The sequence below is a fragment of the Helianthus annuus genome, chromosome 10 (genome assembly GCF_002127325.2).
Source record: "Helianthus annuus cultivar XRQ/B chromosome 10, HanXRQr2.0-SUNRISE, whole genome shotgun sequence".
Classification (NCBI taxonomy): Eukaryota; Viridiplantae; Streptophyta; class Magnoliopsida; order Asterales; family Asteraceae; genus Helianthus; species Helianthus annuus.
The window spans coordinates 39,795,618-39,811,713 of record NC_035442.2 but is presented as its reverse complement, the minus strand read 5'-3'; the positions used below and the strand labels follow the sequence as shown (position 1 = coordinate 39,811,713).

General features: G+C 37.1%; 2 protein-coding genes and 1 long non-coding RNA gene across 3 annotated transcripts; all 3 read left to right on the top strand.

Moving 5' to 3' along the window:
* The first annotated feature begins 4,247 nt into the window (after nt 1–4,247).
* Nucleotides 4,248–5,584, top strand: LOC110881241. Its single transcript, XR_002559651.2, has 3 exons — nt 4,248–4,344; nt 4,801–4,854; nt 5,338–5,584. It is a non-coding gene; the product is annotated as an uncharacterized LOC110881241 (long non-coding RNA).
* A 1,464-nt stretch (nt 5,585–7,048) lies between these two features.
* Nucleotides 7,049–7,768, top strand: LOC110881075. The gene has a single exon (XM_022129448.1). It carries the CDS (start codon nt 7,049–7,051, stop codon nt 7,766–7,768), a length of 720 nt encoding a protein of 239 aa, XP_021985140.1.
* A 783-nt stretch (nt 7,769–8,551) lies between these two features.
* Nucleotides 8,552–13,175, top strand: LOC110881072. The gene is made up of 6 exons (XM_035978169.1): nt 8,552–9,574; nt 10,085–10,383; nt 10,894–11,153; nt 11,249–11,527; nt 12,369–12,422; nt 13,168–13,175. The coding sequence occupies exons 1-6, from the start codon at nt 8,552–8,554 to the stop codon at nt 13,173–13,175; spliced, it is 1,923 nt and encodes a 640-aa protein (XP_035834062.1).
* The last annotated feature ends 2,921 nt before the right edge of the window (nt 13,176–16,096 follow it).

The following is a 16,096-nucleotide window of genomic DNA, read 5'->3' as shown; positions in this document are numbered from 1 at the left end:
AAGTGTTTTCGCTCGACGATTCCATTTTTGGGTGGTAAATAAAACCAACCACAATACAATTGGTGACCAAAAGAAAGTAACCAACTTTAAGTTAACAGCGGAAGCATAAAACGAAAAACCAAAATATAAGTTCAATAAGTTCATAAAGTTCAAATATTAAGCACGGAACATAATAGTCCACATCCCACAACGACCTCCTCCTCGCGCAAGCTCCATAAGCGTCTAACGACATGTAAGGCATGTAACAACGAGTCAACAACAAAGTTGAGTGAGTTCACAGTTGGTTGCTTAGTTTTAAGTTGTTTCCGAAAACATGGTTTGTCTTTTGCTGGCTTACTTGCCGTGGGGGTTACCCCACAGTTGAAAATATGATTAACCAATTCCTTCTTTATTACCCAAACCATATTCATAATCAGTGGGGGCTTCCCCATGTGAACCACTAGACAGTTACCATATCGACTACTAACGAAAGTAACTTGTGCCCTACGTCAATGTCTATCATCATTGACAGTTTGCCATAGTCCATTAGTACACGCCTGTCCGACTGGCACGGTGTGAGGTTTGTTAAACCTAATAGCGCTATTAACTAATGACCCGCTCGCCATCGGCCTCGGCGATCAAGTCGATATAAAATGAGGGACTTTGGTGATAGAGTTTTGGCTAGTAGTTTAAGGTTGTTGTCCTACCCAAGGAGGACGAACGTACGTATTCTACACAAGGAGAATACGCAGGATTAATATTGGCATCTTACCTATGGAGGATGGCGGTACATATCCTACCCAAGGAGGATATGTAGGTTCCATTTTAGTTTCTTAACCCAATCCCAAACCACCGGGAATCCCATGCATTGTAGAAAGTGTGTGAACTCACCTTAGTTTGCTCGGTTAGATTAGTTACTCTAAAAATCAGGAAATCAAGCACGTCCTAATAAGGTACACATAATAATCAGTTTCTCGTGCATGCATACCACGCATCCTACGTACGGTTTATCTACTCATTACTTCTATCACGTACCACACAATTCTAATGTCAAGGTATTTTGTTAAGTTATATTATTTTACCCTAAAATAATATAACTATCTCACAAAATAAACAAATATCCACACAAGTGTTCTAGTATAAAATATATATTCTAAACATATATTTATCCATTTTACTTGTAAAAATCATCCTCCGATACTTTGTATTTTTGTAACAAAACTCATGGCGAAGTTTATTTTGAAAAAAAACGTTAAAACGTATTTGCGAACACTTGTTAGAATAATAATTTCTAAGTGTTGGAATTTTTAGAAAATTTCGCCATTGTTTCCTTTGTAAATGGAGGTGTCCATGCTAATAAGCATATCATTTTCTTTTCCGAAAATTATTCAACAATCAACAACAATTTACCAAGAGCAAACTATTCCATTTACAACCCAACATGAACTTGATGTTTCATAAAAACGCGTAGTAACTTGATGAGGCGCTTAGTGGGTTTAGTTACCCTCCAAAGTGTGTTTACTTTTGTTAAAATCTCATTCTCGTGATTTTTTTTGGATGTTCACAACTTGTGAACATATTTTACAAAAATATTTATTTACAACATTTTCATGTGTCACTAGTATCCATATACTTACTTTATTTCCAAAATAGTGTAAGGATCATAATCTTTCAAAAACCGTCTTTTAAGCTTGGTTTATTTAGGAAAATAATTCACAAGTCTTGGGTTTACAAGTTTACTAGTTCATTAGGTTTATTATTTTGCAAGAAAATCAACTTTCTTTCAAGTTCATGTTTAGACTAGAAGATGATTATTTCATGTAAGCACATAATCATCTCCTAACTTGTTAAACCATGTTTTTAATCACAATCTAGCAAGTTCAATGTTATGATCAACATCAATATTAATAAGAAATCATCAAGTAATCAACAACATAATCAAAAAAACTTCATTTCATCAAGATTTCATCTTATTTCACCATTATGTTCAAGCTTTAGGTTTATGTTCTTTTAGTGTTCATATGTTTTCATCAAGATATAACTATTAACCACTAAAAACATGAAGTAAGGAAGGATTAACAAGAAGCTTACAACTAGCTTAAAGCTAGGGAAGATCACAAGTGAAAATGTAGAGGATAAAAGCAAACTAGAGAGGTTCTTGATGATCCGTGAGTTCCACACTCCGTTATTCACCTTTGTGCACCTTAGGATGGCCTTGGATTGTATGAGTGAAAAACCGAAAATGGTGAGGGGTGTAAGGGGGTGTTCGGCCGCAAGATTTGTAGAGGGAGAGAGAGGAGTGTTGTGTTGGTGAAATGAAGATGATAAGGTGTATGTGGGTTCTTATGTGAAATCTAGATCTAATATCCTTTGGTTACTATGCTTCTTAAAGTACATACACGATCCTCCCAATTCCAAGAAAAGATTAGAGGAAGATTATAGAAGATTTTTGTGATCTTTTGGTGGGGCCATGATGAACCGAAAATCAGCGGGGGGGGGGGGGGGGGGGGTTTAAGTGTAATATTTGATGGTAAAATGTAATAAGTGGAAGGTTAAAGTGGTATGTCTAGTGTTTAGTGTGTACCATGTCTTGTGTAATGTGTTTAAGTGTTCGGGGACCATAACTAGCTCAGAAAAACAAAAATAATGTCTCTAGTAATATTTTAGTGTTCTGGGTAATGTCCGGTTGTTCGGTTAGATACCGTTCCGTTAAAGTGCTAAGTTATTCCATATATTGTCATATATATATCTTTTTGCAATACTTTTAATTCCCAACACTTAGGAAAACATACATGACCATTTAGTCAATTTTCTGCACAAGACTAGTATGTTAACAAGCACATGTAAGTATGACGCAGTAATCAGAAAGCAGTAAAGTAATTCATCACAGTCATCAAGCACTTTAATTAACATTAATAAATCGTACGGATACATGTAATTATGAGGGTTGTCACAGATATATATGCGTATTAGACACAAAAAAAAAAAAAAACACTCAACAAATGGCTACAATTTAAGGAATGTGTTTAGTGACGGCATCAGATTCCTAATTGATGGAGAAATGTCTGTTGGCAAGAAAAACTGCTTCTAGGAGGTTGTCAAGTGTTTTCGCTCGACGATTCCATTCTTGGGTGGTTGGTTTGGCCCTTGTTCCTGTAACTCGAATCCTACCCCGGTATATCCCATTTAACACCATTGTGAACCTTACGCCTTTTTTACTCTCTGATCGAGGTTCTCGGCATTGAAAAGTCTTCGTAAACTAAATCACACGTGTGTATGTTGACATTTAAGAGATATACAGTCAAGAAAATCAAGGGCAATGGCGATATATATGCGGATTAGACACCAAAAAAAACACTCAACAAATGGCTAAAATTTATGGAATGTGTTTAGTGACGGCATCAGATTCCTAATTGATGGAGAATGGTCTGGTGGCAAGAAAAGCTGCTTTTAGGAGGTTGTCAAGTGTTTTCGCTCGTCGATTCCATTCTTGGGTGGTCGGTTTGGCCCTTGTTCCTGTAACTCGAATCCTAGCCCCGTATATCCCATTTTAATTTTACATCATTGTGAACCTTACGCCTTTTTTACTCTCTGATCGAGGTTCTCGGCATTGAAAAATCTTTGTAAAATAAATCACACGTGTATATGTTGTCATTTAAGAGATATACAGTCAATAAAATCAAGGGCAATGGTGATAGATATGCAGATTAGACACCAAAAAAAAAAAAAACAACACTCAACAAATGGCTACAATTTAAGGAATGTGTTTAGTGACGGCATCAGATTCCTAATTGATGGAGAAAGGTCTGGTGGTAAGAAAAGCTGCTTATAGGAGGTTGTCAAGTGTTTTCGCTAGACGATTCCATTCTTGGGTGGTTGGTTTGGCCCTTGTTCTCGTAACTCGAATCCTAGCCCGGTATATCCCATTTTAATTTTAAACCATTGTGAACCTTACGCCTTTTTTTCTCACTGATCGAGATTCTCGACATTCAAAAATCATCGTAAAGTAAATCACACGTGTATATGTTGACATTTAATAAATATACAGTCAATAAAATGTAACACCCCAAAAATATTTATTATGCATAAGTTAAAATGTAACAATAAAAGGGTGGTGCTTAAATTAAATTTGTGATGGAAATAGAGGGACTAAAGCTGTAATTACCTAAAACTAAGATTAATAAAATGTTAAATAACAAAAAAAATAACCCACACACAGTACGTGTGTGGGGTTCTGCTCGATCAAACAAGGGCCAAGGGGGGGGGACCCTAGCTTCATCCAATTCACAAGAAAAACTATAGAGATTGAAAGAAATTGAAAGCATAATCAGGAAATTGCAAGCTCTTAACTTGTTCATTGAAAGGGTAAGTTCAATTTCGTGATTTAACAAGTTGTAGGAAGTGGGTTTTGATCTAATCTTGAATGCATGACATGAAATTTAGTTAAGATTATGATATAAGATTAGAATATACATGATTACTAGCAAATTTTGTTGGCTAAATAGTCAAGACCCAATTTATGAGAAGTTACTAGGGATAGAATGATCAAGTATTTATATGTGTGTGACTTTTTAATGAATAACCTTGCCTATGATGTATAAACATTAGATAAATTGATATGGAATAAAGCTTGATTGATTATTGTAGAATGATTGAAGAAAACTAGCTTAAAAACATGTTTAGCAAGATAGGTAAAAATCCCATAAATGCGAAACCCGCCATGTGTTTGATGAAATGCTTGAAAGAAAAATTATGCGAAACTTGGATGTTAATGGAACAAAGTTTGGGATACTAAATGAACGAATTATTATGTTGTTATAGGCGTGAAGGAGGAGGGCTCGAGTGCTAAGAAATCGGAAGGATCACAGGATCGAGGTATGTTCCGTTGCATTAAAAGTTCTTAATTAAACCTTATTTATAATTTTGTTTATAATATGATAAACAATCCTTGTTAAAATGTTATGGTGATTAGTAAGTAACTAGCAAATCCCTTGCGGATTTGGTTATAATGAAAGTTATAATAAGCTATGCAAGTCGACCGGTTCTAGTTGAACAAGTCGAGTAAGAATAAGCTACCATCCGTTTTGAATGGGTGGTTTTGAATGCTATGATGAATGTTAGAAGCTTAATCCGTTATACGGATAGAAAGAAAGATTTATGTTGAAAGCAATTAACCCAACTAAACCGGTCGAATGTGTATGCTTAACTCTCATTAAGAGTGTTTATGCCAAACCCAAATACTTGGGTGGCCGAATGTGTAAGAAAGATGAAAGCTCATATACAAATGGAATTAAAACGAAGGAATTATGATTTAACAAGTGTGATGACTAACTTTTAAAGCCTTGTTGTTGAATGTAGGTAAATCCTCACTTTAGTCGATTTGGAGATTTGGAGCGAGCACGTGTCCATGTCTTGTTACACCAAGCGCTTCCGCTAGCTTATTCGCATCTTTTTGGTCCATGACTTGTTATTTTGTCCAACTTTGTTAGTAGTCGTACGTTTGTAAAACTTGTTGTCCTTGTTTTTGGTAGTTTTATGTCAAACGGATCGTAGAATGTTATTTAGTGGATCAAGTTAAAAACAGGGGGCATGTTCGTTTTTCGAACGGGTCATGCCCGATTTTTGTAAAAATTTTAATTATGTATCAAAGTTGGTATTTTTGATGTCTATTAAATTACTCTAGTAAGTAATTTTATAATTACGGAAAAGTGGACCTTACATGTTGGTATCAGAGCCAAGGTTTGAGGGATTCGGGCAAGAGACTTAGTGCACGAACTCAAACCGATGGCTCGTGCAAATGTGCTCGCTCCGAGATCGCCAATGAGGTAAAATTTTAAACATTCGCTTAATATGAGTATGTATAGTGCGTTACGGTTTAAGATTTAAGATTAATTATGTTAAGAAGTATTAAGATGGGTAAAATGAGAAATCCCTGGACCCGGGTAGCTGAAAATGGACCCGGAAAACAGTCAGAACAGCCAAAAACAAGACTGCAGCGTTTCAGCAAAGGAGAGGCCGTCGCCGACGGGCCTCTGGCCGTCGCCGACGCCCCCTGGTTGCCGACGCTCTAAATGTCTGCCTACGAGCAAAGTGGCTGACGCCACATTTAGGAAGCCCGTCGCCGACGGGGTATGATGCCGTCGCCGACGGGAAGTGGAAAATGGTTCCGCTGGAAATTTTTATTTTATGTTGTCTTTAATATTTTGAGTTTCCAAATGGTCTAGTGGCCTATTATAAGCTCGCTTAGGGTCTATACAAGGCCTAAAATGATTATGTAAACCCCGACTAGTGGTTATGATAGAAAGAAGTGTATAAAGAAATCGAAAGTAAAGTGTCGAAAGACATGAATGAAGGATGAAAGTTTTAAAGTCGAGTAAAGTTTAAAATGTAAGAATGTAAATGAAATAAACACGGATTAAAGTATCATGATGTAATGAAAGTTTGAGATGTGCGCTAAACATAAACATGATCATGTGTAGATGGCTGACGCAAGCAACATTAATGATGATGATGATACTGCTCGTCAAGAAGCATTTAACAACAAAGTCACAGAAGTGGCAGAAGAAGTTATGCAACCTAATCTTCCACGATTAGCTCAAGAAGTAGAAAGTCGGGTGTTGGGAGTTGTGGATGCCATGATGACAAGTAAAATTGAAGAGTTGAAAGAATTAATTGAAGGATCTAAAGGTAAAAGCAAAGAACGACGGTGCACGTATAAAGACTTCATGGCGTGCAATCCCGCAACGTATGATGGTAAGATCGACCCAATCGCATGTCAAAGATGGATTTCAAGCATAGGGCGGTATTTATACGAAGTCGGTGCGATAAGGAAGATCAGGTGATGTTTGCTACCGGCCAACTCACCCTCTAGGCGAAAGATTGGTGGGATGCGCATAGCAAGGAAATAGGAGAAGAAAGACTCCAAATTATGACCTGGCAAGAGTTTAAGGAGCCCTTCATGAAATACCACTATCCTCAGTCAGCCATTCATAAGATTCAAGAGGATTTCTTACGCCTCTGACAGAAAAACGAGACGATAAATGAGATATCGAACACTTTCTTGGATAAGATGAAGTTTTGTGCGGAGTTTGTGCAAACTGAAAGAATGAAGATCAATCGCTTTTATGGCATACTGAAGGCAGAATTCAGGGAGTTCATCACTCCCTCGAAATGTGAGACCCTCGACGAGCTTATTAATCTGGCGCGGGATAGAGAAATTGAAATTAAGAGGCAAGAAGAATGTGGTGAGAAGAGACCTAATGAAAAAGGTGCAAGTTCGACTCCGTTTAAAAAGGGGAAGTATCAAGAACAAGGAAGGAAAGATAAGTCAAAGGGTGGTGTCACGCCTTGCAAGACTTGTGGAAAACTTCATACGGGAGAGTGCTTGCTAGGCAAAAAGGGATGCTATAAATGTGGTAAAGAAGGGCATTCGTCTTATCAATGTCCAAATAACCCGAAGACTTGCTTCCATTTTTTTGAAAAGGGGCACATTAAAACGGAATGCCCGAAACTTCAACAAGAGTCGAAAAAGGAAGATAAGAAGCAAGAGAGTTCTAAGGCAAAAGGGAGGATGTTCCAAATCACATCTGAGGAGGCTAAGGTTCATCCGAATGTTGTTTCGGGTATTTTCCTATTAAATTTTATGCCGGTTCATGTTTTGTTTGACACCGGAGCCACTATGTCGTTTATTTCGAATGAAACCGTACAAAATCCTTCCTTCAAGGTTGAGCGAATGCCGGCGCCCTTAGAAGTAGAAATTGCCGATAGTAAAAATTACTTGTTGCACTAAATTTGTAGGAGTTGTAAGTTAACTATAGAAGGTGAGGAATTCAACATCGACCTTATACCTATGGTTCTAGGGGAATTTAAGGTAATAGTGGGTATGGATTGGATGTCCCAAAACCATGCGAAGATAAATTGTCAAAACAAAACCATAACTGTCCAAACCCCGGGTGGAAGTCAATTGAAAATTCAAGGAGAGAGAAACGTAGAAGTGAAATGATGTACTATTGTCCAAGCGGTCAAGTATGTAATTGACGGAGGTGGAGCCTACTTAGCTTATGTAGTAGACGCTCAACAAAACCTTCCGAAGTTTGAAGATGTTGAGGTCGTGAATGAATTTCCGGATGTATTTCCAGATGAATTGCCGGGACTCCCTCCCGAACGAGAGATAGAGTTTCGCATCGAGTTAATTCCGGGCACGAAACCGATAGCGAAGGCTCCCTACAGATTGGCTCCCACCGAGATGCGAGAGTTAATGACACAACTACAAGATCTGCTAGATAAGGGCTTTATACGCCCAAGTGTGTCGCCTTGGGGAGCGCCTGTTCTATTTGTTAAGAAGAAAGACGGGTCGATGCGCATGTGCATCGACTACAGGGAACTAAATAAGCTAACCGTGAAGAACCGCTACCCTTTACCTCGAATTGACGATCTTTTTGATCAATTACAAGGGGCGAGTTGGTTTTCAAAGATAGACTTACGTTCGGGATATCATCAAGTTAAGGTACGAGAAGAAGATATTGCAAAGACCGCATTTAGAACCCGATATGGACATTACGAGTTCTTAGTTATGTCCTTTGGGTTAACGAACGCTCCAGCAGCGTTTATGGATCTTATGAATCGGGTATGCCGACCCATGTTAGATAAATCTGTGATCGTGTTCATAGATAACATTCTAGTCTACTCGCGAAGCAAGACTGAACATATGAGACACTTGCGTGAAGTACTTGAAGTTCTCCGTAAGGAGAAACTATACGCAAAATTCTCAAAATGCGCCTTCTGGCTCCATGAGGTGCAGTTTCTCGGCCATGTGATAAATTCGGAAGGCGTCTTGGTTGATCCATCGAAGATTGAGGCAGTAATGAAGTGGGTTTCCCCAAAAACTCCAACTGAAGTAAGGAGCTTTCTAGGCCTTGCCGGCTATTATAGGAGGTTCATACAAGACTTTTCAAAAATAGCGTTACCCTTAACGAAGTTGACAAGGAAGAAGGTGAAGTTTGTGTGGGGCGAAGACCAAGAAGATGCCTTTCACGTGTTAAAAGAAAAGTTGTCTAGTTCTCCAGTATTAACACTCCCAGAGGGAACGGAAGATTTGGTTGTCTATTCAGATGCTTCACATCAGGGTTTAGGATGCGTTTTAATGCAAAGGGGAAAGGTCATCGCGTATGCCTCAAGACAACTTAAACCGCATGAAGGAAACTACCCAACTCACGACTTAGAGTTGGCGGCAGTAATTTTCGCCTTAAAGATATGGAGGCATTATCTCTACGGTGCAAAATGTACAATTTACTCGGATCACAAAAGCCTCAAATATTTCTTCGAACAGAAATACTTAAACATGAGGCAACGGAGATGGTTAGAACTTATCAAGGATTACGATTGCGATATTCTTTACCACTCGGGAAAGGCAAATGTGGTGGCCGATGCGTTAAGCCGAAAAGAGTATCCACCTCCCATCCAAGTGAAATCCATGAAGATGATTGTTACACCACGTTTGTTTGATATGATAAGCAGTGTTGTAGAGATCGCTAGGCGCCTGTCGGGTGGTGGAGTACTGACTAGGGATTATTCGGGATTAATCAGGATTAATCGGGTTAATCGGATCGGAATTATATATATAATTTTTAAATTTATATATATACACATACATTAAAATCAATATAATACTTAAAAATAGTTTAAAATTCAAACAAGTAACTTTAAAACATAGCAAATCAAGTATTTAAACATTCAATACACACGTTAACATCAATATAATACTTAAAAATAGTTCAAAATTTAAACAATGAAGTTTAAAACATAGCAATTTAAGTATTTAAACATTCAAACATTAACATATCAGTCATGACCTCATGGAATATGTTTTAATGGGTTAAAAACATGCTTTTTTTTGGGCCAGGTTGGAACTAAACAACTTGGGCCATGTATTTAATGGTTAAAAACATTTCTTTCGGCCAGATTTAAACTAAAAAAGACTGGGCCGACTAGAAACGATTTGGCCGACTTGGGCCGCCTTGCACCGACTAGAACCGACTTGGACCGACTACCGACTAATGGTCCGATTATCTCAAAATTAATCAGTCAACGCCTGACTAACGCCTAGGCGCCGATTAATTCCGATTTTTACAACACTGATGATAAGAGATTCCCAAATAAAGGCGCTAGGAGCGGAAGTTTAAAGAAAGAAAGACTAAAAGGTGTGGTCGATAAGCTAGAAGAAAATTCGACCGGACTCAAGACGAGATTCAGCCGAATTTGGATACCTCGTTTCTGTGAAGTCAAGACTGCGTTACTTGAAGAAGCTCACAAATCACGATACTCGGTTCACCCCGGGGCTACCAAGATGTATCAAGAATTGAAAACCAATTATTGGTGGCCGGGTATGAAACGTGATATTGTTAAGTATGTTGAGAAATGCCTAACATGTTCCCAAGTGAAAGCCGAACATCAAAAACCATACGGGGAATTGCAACCTTTGGAAATTCTGGTATGGAAATGGGAGGAACTAACAATGGACTTGGTAACCAAGCTCCCTAGAACCAAAGGGGGGCATGATAAAATATGGGTAATCGTAGATCGACTTACGAAGAGCGCTCACTTTTTACCCATCAAAGAAGCTTACTCTTCCGAGAAGATGGCAGAAATTTATATGAATGAAATCATATCCCGACACGGGGTGCCCGTGTCAATCGTCTCGGACCGGGATACTAGATTCACTTTTCGCTATTGGCAAAAGTTTCATGAGAGTGTGGGAACGAAGTTACACATAAGCACTGCTTACCACCCTCAGACTGACGGCTAGTCAGAAAGAACCATTCAAACGCTTGTCGATATGTTAAGAGCGTGTGCCATAGACTTTGGGGGAAGTTGCGGTGAGCATTTACCACTAGTGGAATTTTCTTATAATAACAGCTACCATAGTGGTATCCAAATGGCTCCGTATGAATTACTGTACGGGAGGAAATGTAGAACTCCCGTATGCTGGGGAGAAGTAGGGCAAAGAGAGCTTGCGCCGAGTGATTTAATAGCAATAACGAATGAAAAGGTTAAATTGATTAGAGCTCGATTGAAAGCAGCACAGGACCGGCAAAAAGCTTATGCAGACAAGAGAAGGTGTCCTATCGAATTTCAAGTTGGGGATTTTGTTCTATTGAAGGTGTCGCCATGGAAAGGTATAATCCGCTTCCGCAAGCAGGGCAAGCTAGGTCCTCGTTATATTGGACCATTTAAATCTTGGCTCGAGTTGGAAGGGTTGCATATCGATTAGAATTACCGCCTACGTTAGACGGAATTCACAATACCTTCCACGTGTCGCAGTTGAGAAAGTGTCTTGCTGATGAAACAGCTTTAGTACCTCTCGATGACATCGAGTTGGACGAGGGGTTGAACTATGTTGAAAGACCATTAGCCATTAAAGACGTCAAGGTGAAGAATCTCCGCAACAAAGTTGTTAGACAAGTGTTGGTACAATGGCAGCACCGAAAGGGGTCAGAACCCACATGGGAAGCGGAAGATGAAATGAGGAAGCACTATCCATTTCTTTTTTGTATGTACATGTTTAAATGGGTTATGTGTTCAGGTTTCGGGGACGAAACCTCTTTTAAGAGGGGTAGACTTGTAACACCCCAAAAATATTTATTATGCATAAGTTAAAATGTAACAATAAAAGGGTGGTGCTTAAATTAAATTTGTGATGGAAATAGAGGGACTAAAGCTGTAATCACCTAAAACTAAGATTAATAAAATGATAAATAACAAAAAAAAAACCCACACACAGTACATATGTGGGGTTCTGCTCGATCAAACAAGGGCCAAGGGGGGAAACCCTGGCTTCATCCAATTCACAAGAAAAACTATAGAGATTCAAAGAAATTGAAATGATAATCAGGAAATTGCAAGCTCTTAACTTGTTCATTGAAAGGGTAAGTTCAATTTCGTGATTTAACAAGTTGTAGGAAGTGGGTTTTGATCCAATCTTGAATGCATGACATGAAATTTATGAAATTTAGTTAAGATTATGATATAAGATTAGAATAATACCTGATTACTAGCAAATTTGTTGGCTAAATAGTCAAGACCCAATTTATGAGAAGTTACTAGGGATAGAATGATCAAGTATTTATATGTGTGTGATTTGTTGATGAATAACCTTGCCTATGATGTATAAATATTAGATAAATTGATATGGAATAAAGCTTGATTGATTATTGTAGAATGATTGAAGAAAACTAGCTTAACAACATGTTTAGCAAGATAGGTAAAAATCCCATAAATGCGAAACCCGCCATGTGTTTGATGAAATGCTTGAAAGAACAATTATGCGAAACTTGGAAGTTAATAGAACAAAGTTTGGGATACTAAATGAACGAATGATTATGTTGATATAGGCGTGAAGGAGAAGGGCTCGAGTGCTAAGAAATCGGAAGGATCACAGGATCGAGGTATGTTCCGCTGCATACAAAAATCTTAATTAAACCTTATTTATAATTTTGTTTATAATATGATAAACAATCCTTGTTAAAATGTTATGGTGATTAGTAAGTAACTAGCAAATCCCTTGCGGAATTGGTTATAATGAAAGTTATAATAAGCTATGCAAGTCGACCGGTTCTAGTTGAACAAGTCGAGTAAGAATAAGCTACCATCCGTTTTGAATGGGTGGTTTTGAAAGCTATGATGAATGTTAGAAGCTTAATCCGTTATACGGATAGAAAGAAGGATTTATGTTGAAAGCAATTAACCCAACTAAATGGGTCGAATGTGTATGCTTAACTCTCATTAAGAGTGTTTATGCCAAACCCAAGTACTTGGGTGGTCGAATGTGTAAGAAAGATGAAAGCTCATATACGGATGGAATTAAAACGAAGGAATTATGATTTAACGAGTGTGATGACTAACTTTTAAAGCCTTGTTGTTGAATGTAGGTTGTAACATACGAAACTTTGCGAACCCTAGAATAATACATATTAATTTATTGTGTCGTATCTCATGGTAATTTAATACTTAAATAATCAAGTAGATAATTTTCGACAAACTAAACGAACATGTACGTTTATTTGATAAATGATGATTAACATTTTTCTTATTGATTAAATATCTTAGTAAATAGCAATTGAACGCACAAGTATTAAATTCAATTGTTACACTTGAATTGAGTATTTTAACTAATACATATTATTGCACCAGCTATGTAAAAGTTTAATTATTGATGTATCTAGGTATAAGAGCATTCACATCCAACCCCTTAAAATTATACATACATTTCACTAAAAAACAACTCCTATATCAATATATTTTCACTAAAAACAAATACTTTTTCTCTATCCGTTTCAATTAAATAATATTTTTATACCTTTATCATTACATTTTTCTCTCTCCTTCACTCACAACCACTTTCAATATATATTAAAAAATTATAGTGGGTGAACAGTGTCTCCCCAAATATACAGATGAACAGTAACATTTTCTCTCTCCTCTACTCACAACCACTTTTTATACTTTTTATATTTTAAAAACATCACACTGAGAATATGATGCCTTGGATGTGAATGCTCTAAGGGTAATATAATTAAATTGGAAGTTTAGAGGATGAACGTATGACAACCTCCATTGATCGCAAACTTCTAGGAAGTCTTGTTTCTATGTTATTTGATCTCATTAATAATAATATATGTTTCCTTATCTAAAATAACAAATCAAATCCCAAAATTTTGAGATTTCACCTCCTTTTAAGCCAATTATTATATAACATACAGAAGCCTTATTAGAGACTGAGACCTCACTCAAAAAAATCCTGGGTCCGCCACTGCATACAACGACCCTATTGCAAGTATCTCCTTTGGTTCCTACACAACTCCGCAAGAAAACATCAGCAACTCCGGGCCGCGTTCGATCGACCGCACTGCCGCACAACCTTACCGCCAAGAGCCGTTCCCACCGTTGCTGGGTTCGCGTTCTCGCGGCCACCGTGTCATTATTTCTGCCAGAACCTCCCCCAACCCGCATAAGTCGTCGCACAACCACAGCAACTGTCTCCTTGATCCGCTCGGTTCTTTTCGAATAGTTGAGCCACCATCGTCGCCACTTGAAACCCATCCGACACACCGAGGTTCCGCACAGTCTTTGATTCAGTTCCATCGATTCCCATCCTAGTCCGATACACGGTACTCATACTTGCCTATTGTCTTTTTGCTCTTATATATATAATCGAAGTGGGAATATGGGTAAGGATCTACAAAGTGATTTTATAGGAGTAAATATGAGTAGAATGATATATATGTTGTTTTAATAGGGATACAGTATACATAGCTTTCTTTTGGTTCCTAAATTTATTACTATTTTATTAATATTTGAAGTCTTGAAGGGTAGTATTAATTGAATTGACCGTATACTCTAGAATAATTAAAATTGGTGATTTCAAAAAGCTATGCCATATTCATTTAGTAGTATTTTATAAAACCACTTAATATATTTATTATTTAAGTAAATGAATTTATATTACATTTTGCTTTACCCACCGAATATTAATCTAAACTATTAAACATGGAGTCACTTATAACCATTCTATCTTTGTGTATGGATAAAGAATAAAATATATTCTACTTTTGGGAAAGCATAAAGAAATCTAATATAAATCCTTTGGTTTGAAAGAGAAATACCTATAAAAGGATAATAATGACATTTTTATAAATAAGATAAATAATAGAAGGGTATGCGTGATAAGTTATTATTGTAATAAATTCTAAGTTTCATGACCTTGTTGGGGGATCTGTTTAGCAAGAACAGTAAGTCATTGAAAATAAATAAATAAAATAAAGAGGAAATGAAATTAATATAACTTGGAACGTAAACATATTGTAGGGTTTCGTGACGTTTGAGTCAAGCTTAAGATTTGTTACGCTTTTCGCTGTTAAGGTACGGATTCCGTTTCTTTTACATCATAGTATAATTTTATTTTTCGTTACTCGTTGGTACGGATTCTGTTTGTTTTCATCGTAGTATAATTTCCAATTCCTTCTACGGGTACGAATTCTCAAGTCTTGATATCGTAACAAAATTTTATTTTCATTACTCTTAGTATGGATCTTTATCCTTGTTTTAGAGTCTGATTGTCCTAGTTTGAGTTTGATATATGATACGTTATCTGAGTCGATATTGTATCTGTCTACTTTTTGTTAGTGTGTTGTAGCATGCCATACCTCAGACTTGTATCATGGTCGCATGTTCCTGTTAGTAGTATTTTCAGTTGCCTGTAAATTATTTATAAGGCCTTAGTATTTGTACTCTGTCACCCAAGCATGTCTGGCTTGTCGTTTGGGCGTCAACGGCATGGCACTTATCGTGACAGTGCGTAATCAAAGTTCACGGCGTCTCTAGCTTGTGCTTGTGTAGCATCTTGGCCACTAGAGGCGTATAGATCGATCTTAGCTCTGAGTTTGAGTTTGTTTGTCTGGAGATGGAATAAGGGGTGAACGCCACACTCACCATCTCATAGGTGCATGGACTAGCTAGCTGTGTACCAGTCTGTTTCTGTTTTTGGCTTTGGGTGCTTCTGTGTTACACGATTTATTTTGTTGATATACAATTGTCGTGTAAGTTAGTATATGTTTCTGTATGTGAATATGTTAAGTATCTGTTCTGATATGTCTGATATGTTTATACGCATCCGGTTTTGTTTCCGATCGTGTATTGGGTTAATTATGCTTCTGATTGTGTTCAGTATCTGATTCTGTTATGTATTAGTTAAGTCTGTCTTGACTCAGTATCTGTACCGGTTGTATCAGATTTGTCTCAACCAGTATCAGTCTCAGTTTCGATTTAGATTTAGTGTTATACGTTTAGTTTTTGTCCGACAATATCTGTATTCGGTATTTGATTCGGTGTCGGTCGATATTTGTCGTTGAATCTATCTTTGTTCTGTGTCCATTTTTTTATCGGTTTAAGAAACTTCGTAAGAATTAAATCATTCTACTTTTAAACTCAAGTTATCTAAATTATTTTGGTTATTAAATATAAATCTCCAAAGCTATACAAATCGTTATTTTATTAAATAATAACTTATGAAATTTGATTAATTAATAAAGATGGGTTTGAATCTAAACATTTATTTAAAGAT

Excerpts from the sequence above, each read along its gene's own strand:
- LOC110881075 (XM_022129448.1), top strand. The coding sequence starts at position 7,049 with ATGAAGTTTTGTGCGGAGTTTGTGCAAACTGAAAGAATGAAGATCAAT.
- LOC110881072 (XM_035978169.1), top strand. The coding sequence starts at position 8,552 with ATGTCCTTTGGGTTAACGAACGCTCCAGCAGCGTTTATGGATCTTATG. Across the intron at positions 11,154-11,248 it reads GAAGGTGTCGCCATGGAAAG|AATTACCGCCTACGTTAGAC; the intron begins GTATAATCCGCT and ends CATATCGATTAG. Across the intron at positions 11,528-12,368 it reads GCACTATCCATTTCTTTTTT|GCGTGAAGGAGAAGGGCTCG; the intron begins GTATGTACATGT and ends ATGTTGATATAG.